General features: G+C 42.4%; 1 protein-coding gene across 2 annotated transcripts in view; it reads right to left on the bottom strand.

Moving 5' to 3' along the window:
• Adamts17 (ADAM metallopeptidase with thrombospondin type 1 motif 17) overlaps positions 1-15,866 on the bottom strand; it is a 299,178-nt gene that overhangs the window by 234,095 nt on the left and 49,217 nt on the right. For both annotated transcript variants that reach the window (XM_060367298.1, XM_060367300.1), the window contains exon 4: positions 15,511-15,680. In XM_060367298.1, the coding sequence (XP_060223281.1) occupies positions 15,511-15,680 (170 nt within the window). The remainder of the gene's footprint in view (positions 1-15,510; positions 15,681-15,866) is intronic.

Below are 15,866 nucleotides of genomic sequence, written 5' to 3'. Positions count from 1 at the left end.
ACTGAAAAGCTTCTATAAAGCAAAGGACATGGTCAACAGAATGACAGCCTACAGACTGGGCAAAGATCCTCACCAACCCTACATCTGACAGAGGGCTAATATCCAGCATATATAAAGAACTCAAGAAATGAAACACCAACAAACCAAATAATCCAATTTTAAAAATGGGATACAGATCTAAACAGAGAATTCTCAATAGAGGAATATCAAACGGTAGTGAAACACTTAATCATAAGGAAAATGCAAATAAAAATGACTCTGAGATTCCATCTTGGTGAGGATGTATTTTATTGTGGGTTTGACTTCCATTTTACTATTGATGGTTGATACGATGCATCTTTCCATATATTTATTGGCTATTTCAAATCTTTCTTTTTTATGGCTGGTCAAATCCTTTCCCAATCTTAAAATCCAATTTTTTTCTACTGTTGGTGGTAGTAGTGATAAGTTTTAGAGGTCTATATTCTGAATTTTACCTACTTTGTAATTAGCAAATATTTTCTCCCATTCTGTGGGTTGCCCTTTTACCATGTTAATGGGGTCTTTTGATGCACAAGAATTTTTGATTGTAATGAAATCCAATAATTCTATTTTTTTACTTTTGTTGTTGGCTGTGTCTTTGATATAACCAAGAAATTGCTGCCAAGTTGAATGTCGAAATCTCTCCTCCTCCCTCTTCCTTCTATATGTTTAATAGTTTCAGCTCTTAAATTAGGTCCTCAGCAGATTTTAAATATGGGGCTCTGATTTCATCCTTTTGCATGTGGGTGTCCAGTCTACCTAGTACCAGTTGTTAAAAAGACTTCCAATTGTTCCTTACCAGCATCTGTGTCAACCATTAGACCAAATATATCATTGTCAGCTTCTGGGTTCTAGTTTATTCCATCAGTCTCAAGGTAACAACAAAGGAAGTGCTTTGATTTTTGTAGCTCGAAAGAGAATCTGAGGTCTGGAAACATTAGTCCAACATTTTTCCTTTTCATTTCAGATTCTACAGGGATTTTAGGATGTGTTTCTCTAAAATTCCATGCATTAGGGTGTTCACAGAAACAAACTCTGTCTGTGGATTGTTTTAGTTAACACTGATACTGTAACAATCTTTAAAGCCATCAACATCAATGTTTCGCATTGTTCATCATGCCATCAACAATTCACAGCGTAACTGTGTGGTCTTTTACATCCTGAATAAGTTATGCTCAGTATTTTGTTATTTTGATACTGTCCCAAACAAGACTTTCCTCTAAATTTCCTTCTCAAGCTGTTTACCGTTTGTGCACACAAATGAAACCAGCCTATGGATGTTGGGTTTTACATTGCCTCTTTGCTGTTTATTGGTGACAACACAGACACACAGATACACAGACACACACCACACACAAGCAACGTGTGTAACCTTTACGGGTTTCCCTAGTTAACACTATATCACCTGTGAACAAAGACCATTCAACCTCTTTATTTCCTACTTGGATAGTTTTTTTATTCATTCTCAACTTGTTAAAACTTCCAGTACTATGCTGAACAAAAGTGGCAACAGTGGGCATCTCTGTCTTGCTTTGTAGGGCAAAGGCTTTCCATCATCTACCACTAAGTACCTTATCAGCTATGGAATCTTCACTTATGGCTTTTATGATAATGCAACAGTTTAATTTTTTTTACACATTTTGTAAAAGGGTATTGAATTTTGCTGAATTCCTTTTCTGCATCAATTGAAAGAATTATTAGTTTTTCCCTTTGCTTTGTCAATATGCTTGATCATGCTCATTCAATTCTGTACAAAATATTTACACATACAAATATGTATAATTAGTATATACCTTCTACCTTTGAATTCTATTGATGTCTAATGACCTTCTTGATCACTTTTTACTCACAGTCTGTTTTTTCTTGTTAGCATAGCAACTTCTGCTTTCTTCTGCATCAGTATTTTCACGGAATATCTTTTTCCACCTATTCACTTTCAACACATTCTTACCTTTGGCCCTAAAGTGGGTATCTTAGTGACATATTTGGATTTGGGTTTTTTTTTTTTTTTGGTTTTTTTGTTTTGTTTTGTTTTTTGTTTTTGAAGTTTTCTTTTTTCTTCTTTTTTTTAAAAATTTATTACAATTTATTCACTTTGTATCCCAGCTGTAGCCCCCTCCTTCTTCCCCTCCCATTCGTGCCTTCCCTCCCTCCTCTCCTCCTATGACCCTTCCCCAGTCGACTGACAGGGGAGGTCCTCCTCTCCTTCCATCTGACCCTAGCTTATCAGATCTCATCGGGACTCTCTGCATTGTCTTCCTCTTTGGCCTGGTAAGGCTGCTCCCCGCCCCCTCAGTGAGAGGTGATCAAAGAGCCAGCCAATGAGTTCATGTCAGAGATAGCCTCTATTCCCATTACTAGGGAACCCACTTGGAGACTAAGCTCCCATGGGCTACATCTGTGCAGGGGTTCTAGGTTACCTCCATGCATGGTCCTTGGTTGGAGTATTAGTCTCAGAAAAGACCCCTAGGCCCAGATTTTTTGGTTCTGTTGCTACCCTTGTGGAGTTCCAGTCCACTCCAGGTCTTTCTATCTCCCCCTTCTTTCATAAGATTCCCTGTACTCTGCCCAAAGTTTGGCTATGCATCTCAGCATCTGTTTTAATACCCTGTTGGATAGAGTCTTTCAGAGGTCCTCTGTGGGTAGGCTCCTGTCTTGTTCCTTGTTTTCACCCTCTTCTGATGTCTACCCCATTTGCCTTCCTGAATGAGGATTGATCATCTTACCCAGGGTCCTCCTTCTTGCTTAGCTTCTTTAGGTGTATAGATTTTAGTATGATTATCTTTTTATTATATGTCTAATATCTACTTATAAGTGAGTATATAGCATGTGTGTCTTTCTGCTTCTGGGATACCTCACTCAGGATGATCTTTTCTAGGTCCCACCATTTGCCTGCAAATTGGGGGCTAGAGAGATGGCTCAGAGATTGAGAGCACTGGCTGTTCTTCCAGAGGTCTTGAGTTCAATTCCCAGCAACCAGATTTTGTTTTGTTTTAATCTATTGCACAAACCCATCTTTAATAAACTGCTTAATCCATTCATATTTAAGGTAATTATTGAACTTCTAAAAATTACTTACTTTTGCATTTTTTGCCATTTTTATGTCCCTTATTTTTGTTTTCCCTCATTTCCTGTATGTATTGTGTTAATTTTTTCCTATAGTGAAACTTTATAAATCCCTTTTCATTTCCATCCCATAGCAACTTTCTTTGGAGTCCTGATACAGATTATTTGTCATTAGAAAAAAAAGTTTTAACACTATTTTGCCTTTTCACTACTCTAATTTTGATAGGACAAGGAAATTACAAGACTTTATTAAAAGCACAGATGCATGGGGTTGCAGTGTGGATCGGGTCTAAAACCTAAACGCAGGCTACTGTAAGAAAGGCATCATAGCCAGGCTCTTCACACAGCCTGGCAAGGAGGGCCCCTCCGAGGAACGCTTATGACACAGAAAAGCCCATTCTCCAAAAAGTGCAAGAGCCATGTTGAAATACAGAGCACAAGCGAGGGAAGAGCTAGGAATTTCCTGAGTGATAGGTGACTCCTGCAACAGCAGCCAGGGCTGAGACAGGAAGGAGCTATAGGAGAAGCAGATGGGCTGTCATAAGGCTGGGAGGAAGCCACAAAGGACTTGGAACTACATAGTGAATGACAAGCTCCTGGTTCTAACAGACCTTTCCAGGCCACTCTGCAGCAAGGGTTGAAGTGGGAGTCAGAGGGAAGTGAGTAGACCAGTAAGGGGGCTGGCTATCTGTTCATTGTTAAGGCTGGCAACAGTGGAGGTTAGCTCGGAGCAGAGAGCAAGAAAAGAGAGGGAGCAGAAATTCCTGAGCAAGGGGATTCAAGGAACATCAGTTGGGAACTAGGATCCTCTGTTCACCTGTGTACTCACCAGTCTCCAAGCCTCCATTTCAAATCTTCCCTGTAAAATGATGAAACCCACCAGGCACGGGGTGTCAAAGGTGTGAAACACCCTGTTGCTGATCCCATTCTCAGCCTATATCTCCGCCTGCATGCCTGAAGGTCTTCTGCCAACCCAGGACAAACAGGTGAGGCCCTATGTCCCAACCCCCTGCCTGATGGGTCCCCCTAGGCAAGCCCAGCAATGGTGAGCTATGCCCTGTCTCCTGAGTGCTCTATTTCCTGGACCAAAGCCCTAGCTGCATTCCCAGAGGCCTGCAGCCATCAGGGACCAACAAGTGAGGCTCACCTCCCAACCCCTTGCCTACTGGTCTCCCTAAAACACTCCCAACAAAGGTAAAATGCACCTGCTCCCCAGTGCTCCATTTTCTGGGCCACAACTTGGCCTGCATTGCTGGAGGCCTGCCAATATCAGAGACAACCAGATGGCTAAAGGCCAGCATAGGAAAACAATCAATAAGATTCAGAGCAATATGGCACCATCAGAACCCAGCTAACTTACTACATACAGCAAGCTCAGGATATCCTCACACAGCTGAAATGCAAGAAAATGACCTCAAATCCAATCTTATGAAGATTATAGAGGCCTTTAAACAAGAAATAAGTAGGTCCCTTAAAGAAATACAGGAAAATACAAACAGTTGAAGAAAATGAATAAAACAAAGAAACAACAAAGAAAACATAAGCTGAGGAAATTCTGGAGATGGAAAACCTAGGCAAGAGAACAGGAACTATAGACACAATCATCAACAGAAAACAAGAGATAGAAGAGAGAATCCGAGGCATAGAAGAAACAATAGTAGTTGATGTATTGGTCAAAAAAAAAAAAAAGTCAAATCTAAAATGTTTCTAACACAAAACATCCAGGAAGTTTGGGATACTATGAAAAGACTAAACCTAAGAATAAAAGGAATAGAAGAAGAAGATTCCCAGCTCAAAAACCAAGAAAATATTTTCAACAAAATTATAGAAGAAAATTTCCCTAATCTAAAGAAAAAGTTGCCTATAAATGTACAAGAGGCTTACAGAACACCAAATAGATTAGACCAGAAAAGAAAGTCATCCCAGTACACAATAATCAAAACACTAAATGTACAGAACAAAGAAAGAATATTAAAAGCTGCAAGGGGAAAAGGCCAAGTAAAATAAAAAGGCAGACATATTAGAATTATACCAGACTTCTCAACAGAGACTTTAAAAACCAGAAGGACCTGGGCAGATATTTGCAGTCTCTGAGAGACCACAGATGCCATACCAGCCTACTATACCCAGTAAAACTTTCAATCAACATAGATGGAGAAAACAAGATATTCCATGACAAAACCAAACTTATACAATTATATTTCCACAAATCCAGCCCTACGAGATACTAGAAGGAAAACTCCAACACAAGGAAGTGAACTATACCCAAGAAAATACAGGAAACAAATAATTCACACCAGCAAAACAAAAGAAGGGAACCACACACAGACACATACACACATAAACACATACTACCATCAACAACATCAAAATAATAGGAATTAACAATCATTGTGAACTCAATTCACCAATAAAAAGATGCAGGCTAACAAAATGGATGCAGAAACGTGATCCATTATTCTGCTGCATACAAGAAACACACCTCAGCAACAAAGCTAGACATTACCTCAGAGCCAAAGGATGGAAAAAGATTTTCCTAGCAAATGGACCCAGGAAGCAAGCAGGAGTAGCTAGTCTAATACCTAACAAAATAGACTTTCAATCAAAAGAGATGGGGAAGGACACTTCATACTTATCAAAAGAGAAATCCACCAAGATAACGTTGCAATTCTGATTATCTATGTCCCAAATGCAAGGGCTTTCACATTTGTAAAAGAAACATGACCAAAGCTTAAATCACACACTGAACCACATGTTAATAGTAGGAGACTTTAACACCCCACTCTCACCAATGGACAGGTCATCCAGACAGAAACTATACAGAAAAATAATGAAACAGACATTATGAATCAGATGAACCTAACAGATATTTATGGAACATTTTACCCTAACACCAAAGAATATACCTTTTTTAATTTTTATTTTTTATATTAATCACAGATTATTTACTTTGTATCCCAGCTGTAGCCCCCTCTCTCATTCCCTCCCAATCTCACCCTCCCTCCCTCATCTCCTCCCTGCCCCTTTCCAAGTCCACTGCTAGGGGAGGTCTTCCTCCCCTTCCATCTGACCCTAGCTTATCAGATATCTTCAGGACTGGCTGCCATGTCCTCCTCTGTGGCCTAACAAGTCTGTTCCTCTCTCGGGGGGGGGGGGGGAGGTGGTAAAGGAGCCAGCCGTCAAGTTCACGTCAGAAATAGTTCCTGTTCCTCTTACTAAGGCACACACTTGGTAACTGAGCTACCATGGGTTACCTCCAAGCAGGGGTTCTAGGTTATATCCATACATAGTCCTTGTTTGGAGAAACAGTCTCATAGAGGACCCCCATGCCCTGATATATTTTATCCTTGTGGAATTCCTGTCCTCGCCCAGTCATATTAACTCCCCCTTTTATCATATGATATCCTGCACTCTGCTGAAGGATTGGTTATGAGTCTCAGTAACTGCTTTGATACACTGCTAGGTAGAGTCTTTCAGAGGCCCTCTGCATTAGGCTCCTGTCTTGTTACTTGTTTTCTCCTTCTTCCCATGTCCATCCCATTTGTCTTTCTAAGTGAGTATTGATCATCTTACTCTGGGTCCTCATTCTTGTTTATCTTCTTTAGGTGCACATGTTTATCCTTATACCTTCTTTTAGTACCTTCTCTAAAATCGACCATATACTTAGACACAAAGCTAGTGTCAATAGATTGAAATAATCCCTTGTATCTTCTTAGACCACCATGGATTAATGCTGGACTTTAACAACAACAACAACATAAACAACAGAAAGCCTACAAACTCACAGAAACTGAACAACTCTCTACTCAATGAAGAAAATAAAGGAAGAAATTAAAAACTTTCTAGAATCCAGTGAAAATGAAGTCATAACACACCCAAATTTATAGGACACAATGAAAACAGTGCTAAGAAGAATGTTTAGAAAACAAAGTGCCTCCCTAAAGAACTTGGAGAGTTCTTACACTATCAATTTAAAAGAACACCTGAAAGCTTTAGAACAAAAAAATGTGAACACACCCAAGAGGAGGAGATGGCAGGAAATAAACTCAGAGGTGAAATCAATAAATTAGAAACAAAGAGAACAATGCAAAGAATCAACAAAATCAAGAGCTGGTTCTTTGAGAAAATCAAAGAACCATTAGCCAAACTAACTAAAAGGCAAAAAGACAGTATCGAAATTTTAAAAGTCACAGATGAAAATGGGGGTATAACAACAGACACTGAGGAAATTCAAAGAATCATTAGGTCTTATTTCAAAAGCCTGTAATCCACAAAACTCTAAATGAAATGGATGGATTTCTTGATAGGTAACACTTACCGAAGTTAATTCAAGATCAAGTAAACAATTTAAACTCTCCTTTAATCCCCTAAGGAAATAGAAGCAGTCATTAAAAGACTCCTAACAACAACAACAAAAACTCTGGGCCAGATGGTTTCACAGCAGAATTCTACAAGACTTTCAAAGAAGAACTGATACCAATACTCCTCAAACTATTGTACAAACAGAAACAGAAGGAACATTGCCAAACTCATTCTATGAGGCCACAGTCAGTCTGGTACACAAACCACATATAGATTCAACAAAGAAAGATAATTTCAGGCCAATTTCCCTTATCAACATCTATACAAATATACTAATGACAATACTTGCAAACTGAATCCAAGAACATATCAAAAATATCATCCACTATGACTAAGTAGGCTTCATCCCAGGATGCAGGGATGGTTCAAAATATAAAAATCCATCAATGTAATCCACCATATAAACAATCTGAAAGAAAAAAATCCACATGATCATCTAATTAGGAGCTGAAAAAAGCCTTTGACACAATCCAACATCCCCTTTCATGATAAAAATTTAGAGAAATCAGGGATACAAGGCCCATATCTAAACACAATAAAGGCAATATACAGAAAGCCTATAGCCACCATTGTTACTACCATCTCATTGACGGCTGTTGGAGCTACCACCAGGGCATTAGCCATGAGTCATACTGGGCAGACTGCTCAGACCCTGAATAATCATTTAGCCAATGTAGCTCATGCCTTAGTTGTACATAAAGGAATTAATGCTCAACTAAAAGGAAGCTTGATGGTGTTCAATCAGAGGATTGACCTCTTGCAGGAGCAAATTGATACCCTATGGAAAATTGCTCAACCTGGCTGTCAATGAAAGTATGCTGGACTTTGTGTCACTAGCATACAACATGAGAATTTTTCCTGCGCTGCAAATCTGTCTAAACAATTGTCGAGCTATATTTTAGGTAACTGGACTGGAGAATTCGATACTACGATGGAGCAGCTGAGAGTGGCCATTGTCACAGTAAATTCTACCGGAGTGGACGCAGGACTAGCCACAGGATTATCAACATGGATTGCTGCAGCCATGAATCATCTGAAGGAATGGGCGGGCATGGGAGTGTTAGCAGGCCTTCCGGTGTTGGTCTCCTTGGTTTGCCTGTGGTATATATGCAAGATTAGAGTCTCACAACAGTGTGATGCAGCCATGATCATTCAGGCCTTTACAGCCATTGAAGCAGGACATTCTCCCCAAGCATGGTTGGATACCATAAAAAGCTAAAATGATACGCTCAGGATGCGAGGCTAAGCACTGCACTCAGGGTCAGCCGCTTTGGACCCAGAGAAGAGCATGTCTGATTGCATGCGGGTTGATGCCCCAGGTCCCGCCTCTGAGAAAAAGGTATCGGACGGGTCTGATGCTCTTTGGGTGGATGACACCTAAATGAACATCTGTACAAAGTCCCAATTTATTTCTAATATCAGAGATCAGACCTCTACTCTTGCCTGATGCGTCTAAAACAAAAAGGGGGAACTGTAGAGAGCTGCGGAATGCTATGCCTTAAAGATGGAGCTGGTTTCCGCCTTCCACCTTCCTGATGGTGAGTGCTCCCTGTCACGAACAACTCCACATTTGGCTAAGGCCAAGGATCTGGCTTGCTTCCATGTATGTGGACCTATCTGCATTGCCCCCGTGGCACGCCTATGTTGGCTACCCAGAGGCTATTTAAGCTGTGGGCTGGCTTTCCCCGGGGTCCGAAGATTGTTCAATGTTCCTGAATAAACTGCATTGAAAAAAAATAAAATAAAAATATGATTCAATTGCTTTTAGAAGCTACAAAAAAAAAAAAAAAAAAAAAAGAAAGCCTATAGCCAACATCAAATTAATGGAGAAGAAACTTAAAGCAATGCCACTGAAATCAGGAACAAGGCAAGGCTTCCCACTTTCTCTGTACCTATTCAACTTAGTACTTGAAGTTCTAGGTAGAGCAATAAAATAACTAAAGGAGATCAAGGAAATACAAATTGGAAAGGAAGAAGTCAAATATCAATATTCACAGATGATATGATTGTATATATAAATGACCCCAAAAATTCTATCAGAGAACTCCTACAGCTGATAAACACTTTCAGCAAAGTGTTGGGGTAAAAAATTAACTCATAAAGTCAGTAGCACTCCTTTATATAAGTGACAAAAGAGCTGAGAAAGAAATTAGGGAAACAACACCCTTCACAATAGCCATAAATAATATAAAATATCTTGGTGTAACTCTAATCAACCAAGTATGACAAGAACTTCAAGTCTGAAGAAAGAAATTGAAGAGGATATCAGAAGATGGAAAGATCTTTCCATGCTCATGGATTGGTAGTATTAACACAGTATTAACAGTATTAATTGGTAGTATTAACACAGTAAAAACTGCCATTTTACCAAAAGCAATCTACAGATTCAATGCAATTCCCATCAAAATTCCAAAACAATTCTTCACAGATCTGGAAAGAGCAATTCTCAGCTTCATATGAAAAAAAAAAAAAAAAAAAAAAAACTTGGCTATGTAAGACAATCCTATACAATTAAAATAAACTTCTGAAGGCATCCCTGATTTTAAACTGTACTATAGAGCAATAGAAATAAAAACTGTACTGGTGTTGGCAAAAAAACAATAGGTACATCAATGGAATCAAATCAAAGACCCAGAAATAAACCCACACACCTATGGACACGACTTTTGACAAAGAAGACAAACCATACAATGGAAAGAAGAAGAAGAAGAAGAAGAAGAAGAAGAAGAAGAAGAAGAAGAAGAAGAAGAAGAAGAAGAAGAAGAAGAAGAAGAAAGCATCTTCAGCAAATGGTGCTGGTCTAACTGGATGTCTGCATGGAGAAGAATGCAAATAGATCCCTATCTCTCATCCTTCACAAAACTCAAGTCCAAGTGGGGCAAAGACATCAATGCAAAATCATTGAGCAAATACTATGCAAAATACTAAATCAAATAAAAAGTGGGGAATAGGCTCCCACACATTGGCACAGAAGATAACTTCCTGAACAGAATACCAACAGCTAAATGGGACCTCATGAAACTGAGGCAAGGCAAGGACGCCGTCAATACAACAAGATGGTAGCCCACATAACGGGAGAAGATCTTCACCAACCCTATATCCAACAGAGGGTTAGTATCCAAATTATATAAAGAATTCAAGAAATTAAACACCAACAAACCAAATAACCCAATGAAAAATGAGGTACAGAGCTAAACAGAGAATTCTCAACATAAAAAGTTCTAATTGATGAAATGCACTTAAAGAAATGTTTAACATCCTTAATCATAAAGAAAATACAAATCAAAATGACCCCTGAGATTTCATATTACACCTATCAGAATGGCCAAGATCAAAAACTCAGGTGACAGCATATGCTAGCAAAGATGTGGAGCAAGGGGCACAGCCCTCCACTGCTGGTGGGAGTGCAAACTTGCACAACCACTTCGGAAATCAGTCTGATGGTATCTCAGAAAATCGGGAATAGCTCTATCTTAAGAACCAGCTATCCCACTCCTGGGCATATACCCAAAAGATGTTCTACCATACTACAAGGACACTTGTTCTACTTCCATAGCAGCTTTATTCATAATAGCCAGAAAGTAGAAACAACCCAGATGTCCCTCAACCAAAGAATGGAAAAAGAAAATGTGATACCTGTACACAACGGAATATTACTCCTCTGTTAAAAACAAAGACATCATGCAATTTGCAGGCAACGGATGGAACTAGAAACTATCATCTTGAATATGGTAATCCAGACCCAGAAAAATATGTATGGTATGTACTCAGTTGTAAACAGATATTAGCCATAAATTACAGAATAACCATTCTACAACCCACAGACTCAAATAAGCTAAGTAACAAGGAGAAACCAAGAGAGGATGTTTGAATCTCACTCAGAAGGGGAAATAAAATAGACATCTGAAGTAGATGGAGAAAGGGAACTGTGGGAGAGGGGGTGGGGAGGGAAATGGAAGTGGGGAACAGGTGTGGAAGAGTGGAGGTAGGGCTGAGAATGAAGGACCAGGAGAGAGAACAAAAAATTGGTGTGTGTGGGAGGGGAGGGGGTCATCTCTGGGACAAGGGATGCTCCCAGGAGTCTATAGGAATGACCTTAGCTGAGACCCCAACAGGGTGGGACTGGAAGGAGAGGAGGGAGGGGGCTGTGATCAGGCTGTAAAGTAATTAAATAAATAAATGGAGAAAGAGAGAAAGAGAGAAAAAGAAAGAAAGAAAGAAAGAAAGAAAGAAAGAAAGAAAGAAAGAAAGAAAGAAAGGAGGGAGGGAGGGAGGGAGGGAGGGAGGGAGGGAGGGAGGGAGGGAAGGAAGGAAGGAAGGAAGGAAGGAAGGAAGGAAGGAAGGAAGGAAGGAAGGAAGGAAGAAAGAAAGACACCCTGTTGTTGTCAGGGCTAAAGTTCAACTTAGCATCTGCTCTTCTTCGACAAGAATCTCTTCAGGCCACAGTCTAGCACTGATGGAACACTGGCTAGTGCTCATGGAACACTGGCTAGCACTGATCGAACACATCCTGTGAGAGATGCTGGAAAAACATGAACAAATGCCAGACAACAAATTCTCCCAGCTTAGGAAACTTGATTGTCTCCTTTGCTGCTGATGGGACCTGACTGGGTTCTGCTTTAGGAAAATGGGTATGACATATTCGGGTGTGGTATCTCTGCCCACAGAGACCCAAGCAGGCGGGCAAGAGGGATAGTTGCCAGGCACCAGGGCTGCCATTTTCCACAGCTCACGTATGAATGATGGGGACCATCCAATCCAAGGAACCTGACGAGTCAGCTGCTTCAGTCCTGAAACCCCAGAGAACAAATCTAGAGATAGAGAGATGGGCTCCAGGAGCCTGTTCCTGCTTGCCATTCCTAGGGAAACTGTAACGAGGGGGCCCAATCCCGGCCACAATCCCCTCCCTTCCTCCAGGCTTACCAGGTGTCTCAGATCCCCTATTCCCCAACAGCCATGGGCAGGAAAGAAATCTGGGGATTTCATAAACCAGGATGTAGAGGACTGAAGAAGGGACATGGTGGCGGCAGGGGTTGATCTTGCTTAAAACAAGTCATTGTGTGGGGGTAAATTGGTTTCCATGTTCTGTGACCAGCACAGCAGGAAAGGGTTGAAATGACTGACGCCCTCACATGTGGGTCTGAGGACTCTGACTCATTTGCTTTTGGCCTCTATGAGCCCAAAAATTATACACAGAGGCAACTTGCAGCAATGAGCATCAGCACCTCACATCGCTTACACAGTGCAATTTTCCTTAGTTGGTTTTAGACCTTCTCCAAAGACCTCAAAATTCAAATTAAAAATGCTTGGCCTAAAGAGCAGGACTGTGAGTCATGGTCAGCTTAGTGTAAGATGCTGTGGTAGTGAGGACTGAGGCCACTCGGTCCTCTGTCCTAGAGTCTTCATGCCCCATGAGAGATGGTGAAGGAGCGTCACTCTTCCTATCACCCCATTCTTTCCCAGTTCTGATGAAAGAGCTTGCTATGTCTAAGTCAGTTCATATCCAGCAGCTATCAATGCCTCATGACTACCTGCCCCATGAGCAAAGGCATGGGTACAACCAGCAATTCAACAATGCTCTGAGGTGCCCCTGGAACCACTCCCCCCAGAGCAGAGCACATTTGAGGGAAAGGGTAAAGACAAGAGAGGGAAGGCTTCTCACAAATGACAAAGGCAGCCTGGGATAGGAGTCTCACACAGCAGGACCACCACTGTGGGACAGTGTCATAGACACAGATTTTCCTGTAGCTAGACAAGGGGAAGGGTTTGGGCCTAATGTCATGACCCTGCCCAAAATATACCTTGAGAGCCTACTGATGCCCAGAGCCTCCTTGCCCTTGAACTTACTTCAGACTCTTGGAAATGAGCTGTGGGCTCTTGTCCCCAGGGACAAGAGGTGAGCTTTGTGAAGGCCTGTCAGCCTTCCAGGGCCTCAGCCCCAGTTACAATACGGTCAAACTAAGGATTCCAGAAGGGAGGATCATTAGGTCCTTCCAGCCTCTGTGTCCTCCCTTTCCCACGGACCCTTCCAGGCCACCTCTAGAGCCCAAAGCATCCTCCATGATACCATGATGCAAACAACGAGATACCTGCATATTTTATCACTCATGAGGACCATGATAATCGCCCCTCCTCCCACCATCCTCCAACATGCAAGTTGGGAGCCACCAAAGTAGCCATCTTGTCACAGCTGGCCTCCTTTGAAGCATCCAGGCTCTACCCCCTCAGGCAAATGAGAGCAGAGACATTCTGAGATAGCCAGGGATCTGTACAAGCTCTAGACCAAGACATCCTGATTGTACCAAGCCCCAAGACTGCATAGATTCTGGGAAAGGAGGGATGTCATCTCCCATCCTCAGCCCCAAATGCCTTAAAGTAGTCCATTCTCTCTAGAGTTCAATAAATCTTGTGGCCCCAAAGAACAATCTTTGTTTCAGTATGCGCTATTGTACTCTAAACCTTTTACCCACCACCTGGCATTGTTAAACAGCTTCCTGTTCTGATCACCCCTCTCCTTAAGGACAACCTCCTCATGGGTTCTTCTACAGTCCCTCAGGGTGACTGTACCCCCAAACTGTCACTTCATAGGAGATGCTCATTTGGGCAATGTTGCCAGCTCTTAAGGTTTCAGGTACCAGCTTCAGGCTGAGAAGCCTCAAGTACCTCCTTCTAGCCAAGCCTTCTAGCATAATCTCTCACCATAAGATGAGCTTGTCCACTGGGAAACTACAAATGCTCTGTTCCTCCTTCTCCCAGCCAGTGGCTCCACCATATCCAGGCACTCATATAAGACCAGGTAAGATGGGATTTCTCTCCCACTGACACTCACCAGTCCTTGCTAGTCTTTCCACATCTGGCCCCTGAATTCCTCCACTCAACTCGCCCACTCCCACACATAGGTTCAGACCCTCTTCCCACACACATTAGCATCCACTTGCCACTCCTCACATCAATCTACCCAGCATGCAGCTGCTGACTCCTTCTCCAAACACTGAGCTGAACAGGAGGCTCTCCTACACTTGGGTGGCCGCAGTCTCCTGGGTCGAGACCTACCCCTCAGAACCTCTTGCTCACCTCCACAAGCCCCAGTGTCCACATCTGTACTCTCCAGCAAGGCTCCTGTGGTCCCTGCTACAGCTGTTTCACCTTACCTCCCTCTGAAAGGAGCTAGTGTACCTCTAAGCCCTGCACCTGTTGTAACCACACTATGACCTTCCACTACCCTCACCCCGTCAGCACGTCCTCCCTCTCTAAGCAAGGTTTGCTCTCTCCTGAAGCCTCATGCCAAAGGCTGATCACCAGCAGCCCTCCACCTGCGCTTCAGGGGTCTCTGCAGATGTCTGTGATAGAATGGATGCTCCGCCTGCTAAGACTATGGCCTCCCAAGGGAAGGACCACATTGTGTGCTGCATCTGTAGCCCTAGCACAGAACACAATGTTAAAGGTTTGTGAAGGCCTTCAAAAGCACTTGCTAGGGAAGCAGACGGCTGGGTGGAGCGTGGATGCCTTTGAACTAAGAGCCTTTGGCGTTTCATATGTGAGGAGGTAGCCTCTCCCTCATCGATCCATTGTGTAAAGAAGTTTTCCCTCTATTCCCACTCAGCAAACTGGGTACATACTTGGATTCACGACCTCTTTCTTGGCATCATCAATAGATAACTTGGTCCATTCAAACAAGTTCTTGCAGCATGTGGTTGTCTATTTTCTGAATTAAGGTGTGATTTGGTTTCTCCAAGTAGACTCATCTTGATGAGAGCAGGGGCTAATCCTCCCTCTAGCAAGACTGTCACTTGGAACAGCTCTTGCATGTACCAAGGTTCTTGGAAAGTGTGGTCATAAGCAGTCCCATCAATGAGTAAAACCATGCACCAAAACATCACAGCAGGCAGGATTGAGAATTGGACCTTCTCCCATTCCTTGCACCCGCTTTTGGGATCACAGGCTGTGACGCCAAGCCAGCTGCCTCCTTGTCTCAGAGACAAGGGTGCCATGCCTGCCTCCCAAGCTCCCCTGATGGAGAAATCTGAACCCACCAATGACAGGCTCCTCCTGTGGACTCACCATGTTCATGACTGTGAGGATGAATCGCTGTGCCGCCTCTGCCCCGTGGTACCGCACCATGTCGGCATCAGCTACTACCAAGGTCTCTACCGTGTGCTCGCTGGTGAGCCTAATGGCGTTCCTCCGCTCCCTCCAGTCCCGAGATGAATTGCCCTTCCTTGTCTTCTTTTCTAGAAAATGATAGAGACATTTGAGCAGTTCACTGGTTTAGGAAACCAAACCATGAAAGGCCCCAAGAAAATGGTCAGTCTCAAGTGGCCATGGATGAACCCGAAGCCTACAGATCATCTTCATGGTTACATGGGGTAGCCTGAGTTCCCAGCCACCAGTGGCACCATATGGGAGTTGGAGAATGA

The sequence above is a fragment of the Meriones unguiculatus genome, chromosome 14, assembly GCF_030254825.1.
Source record: "Meriones unguiculatus strain TT.TT164.6M chromosome 14, Bangor_MerUng_6.1, whole genome shotgun sequence".
In the NCBI taxonomy this organism is placed as follows: domain Eukaryota; kingdom Metazoa; phylum Chordata; class Mammalia; order Rodentia; family Muridae; genus Meriones; species Meriones unguiculatus.
The sequence above is the reverse complement of the archived record's forward strand: the minus strand, read 5'-3'. Positions and strand labels throughout refer to the sequence as shown.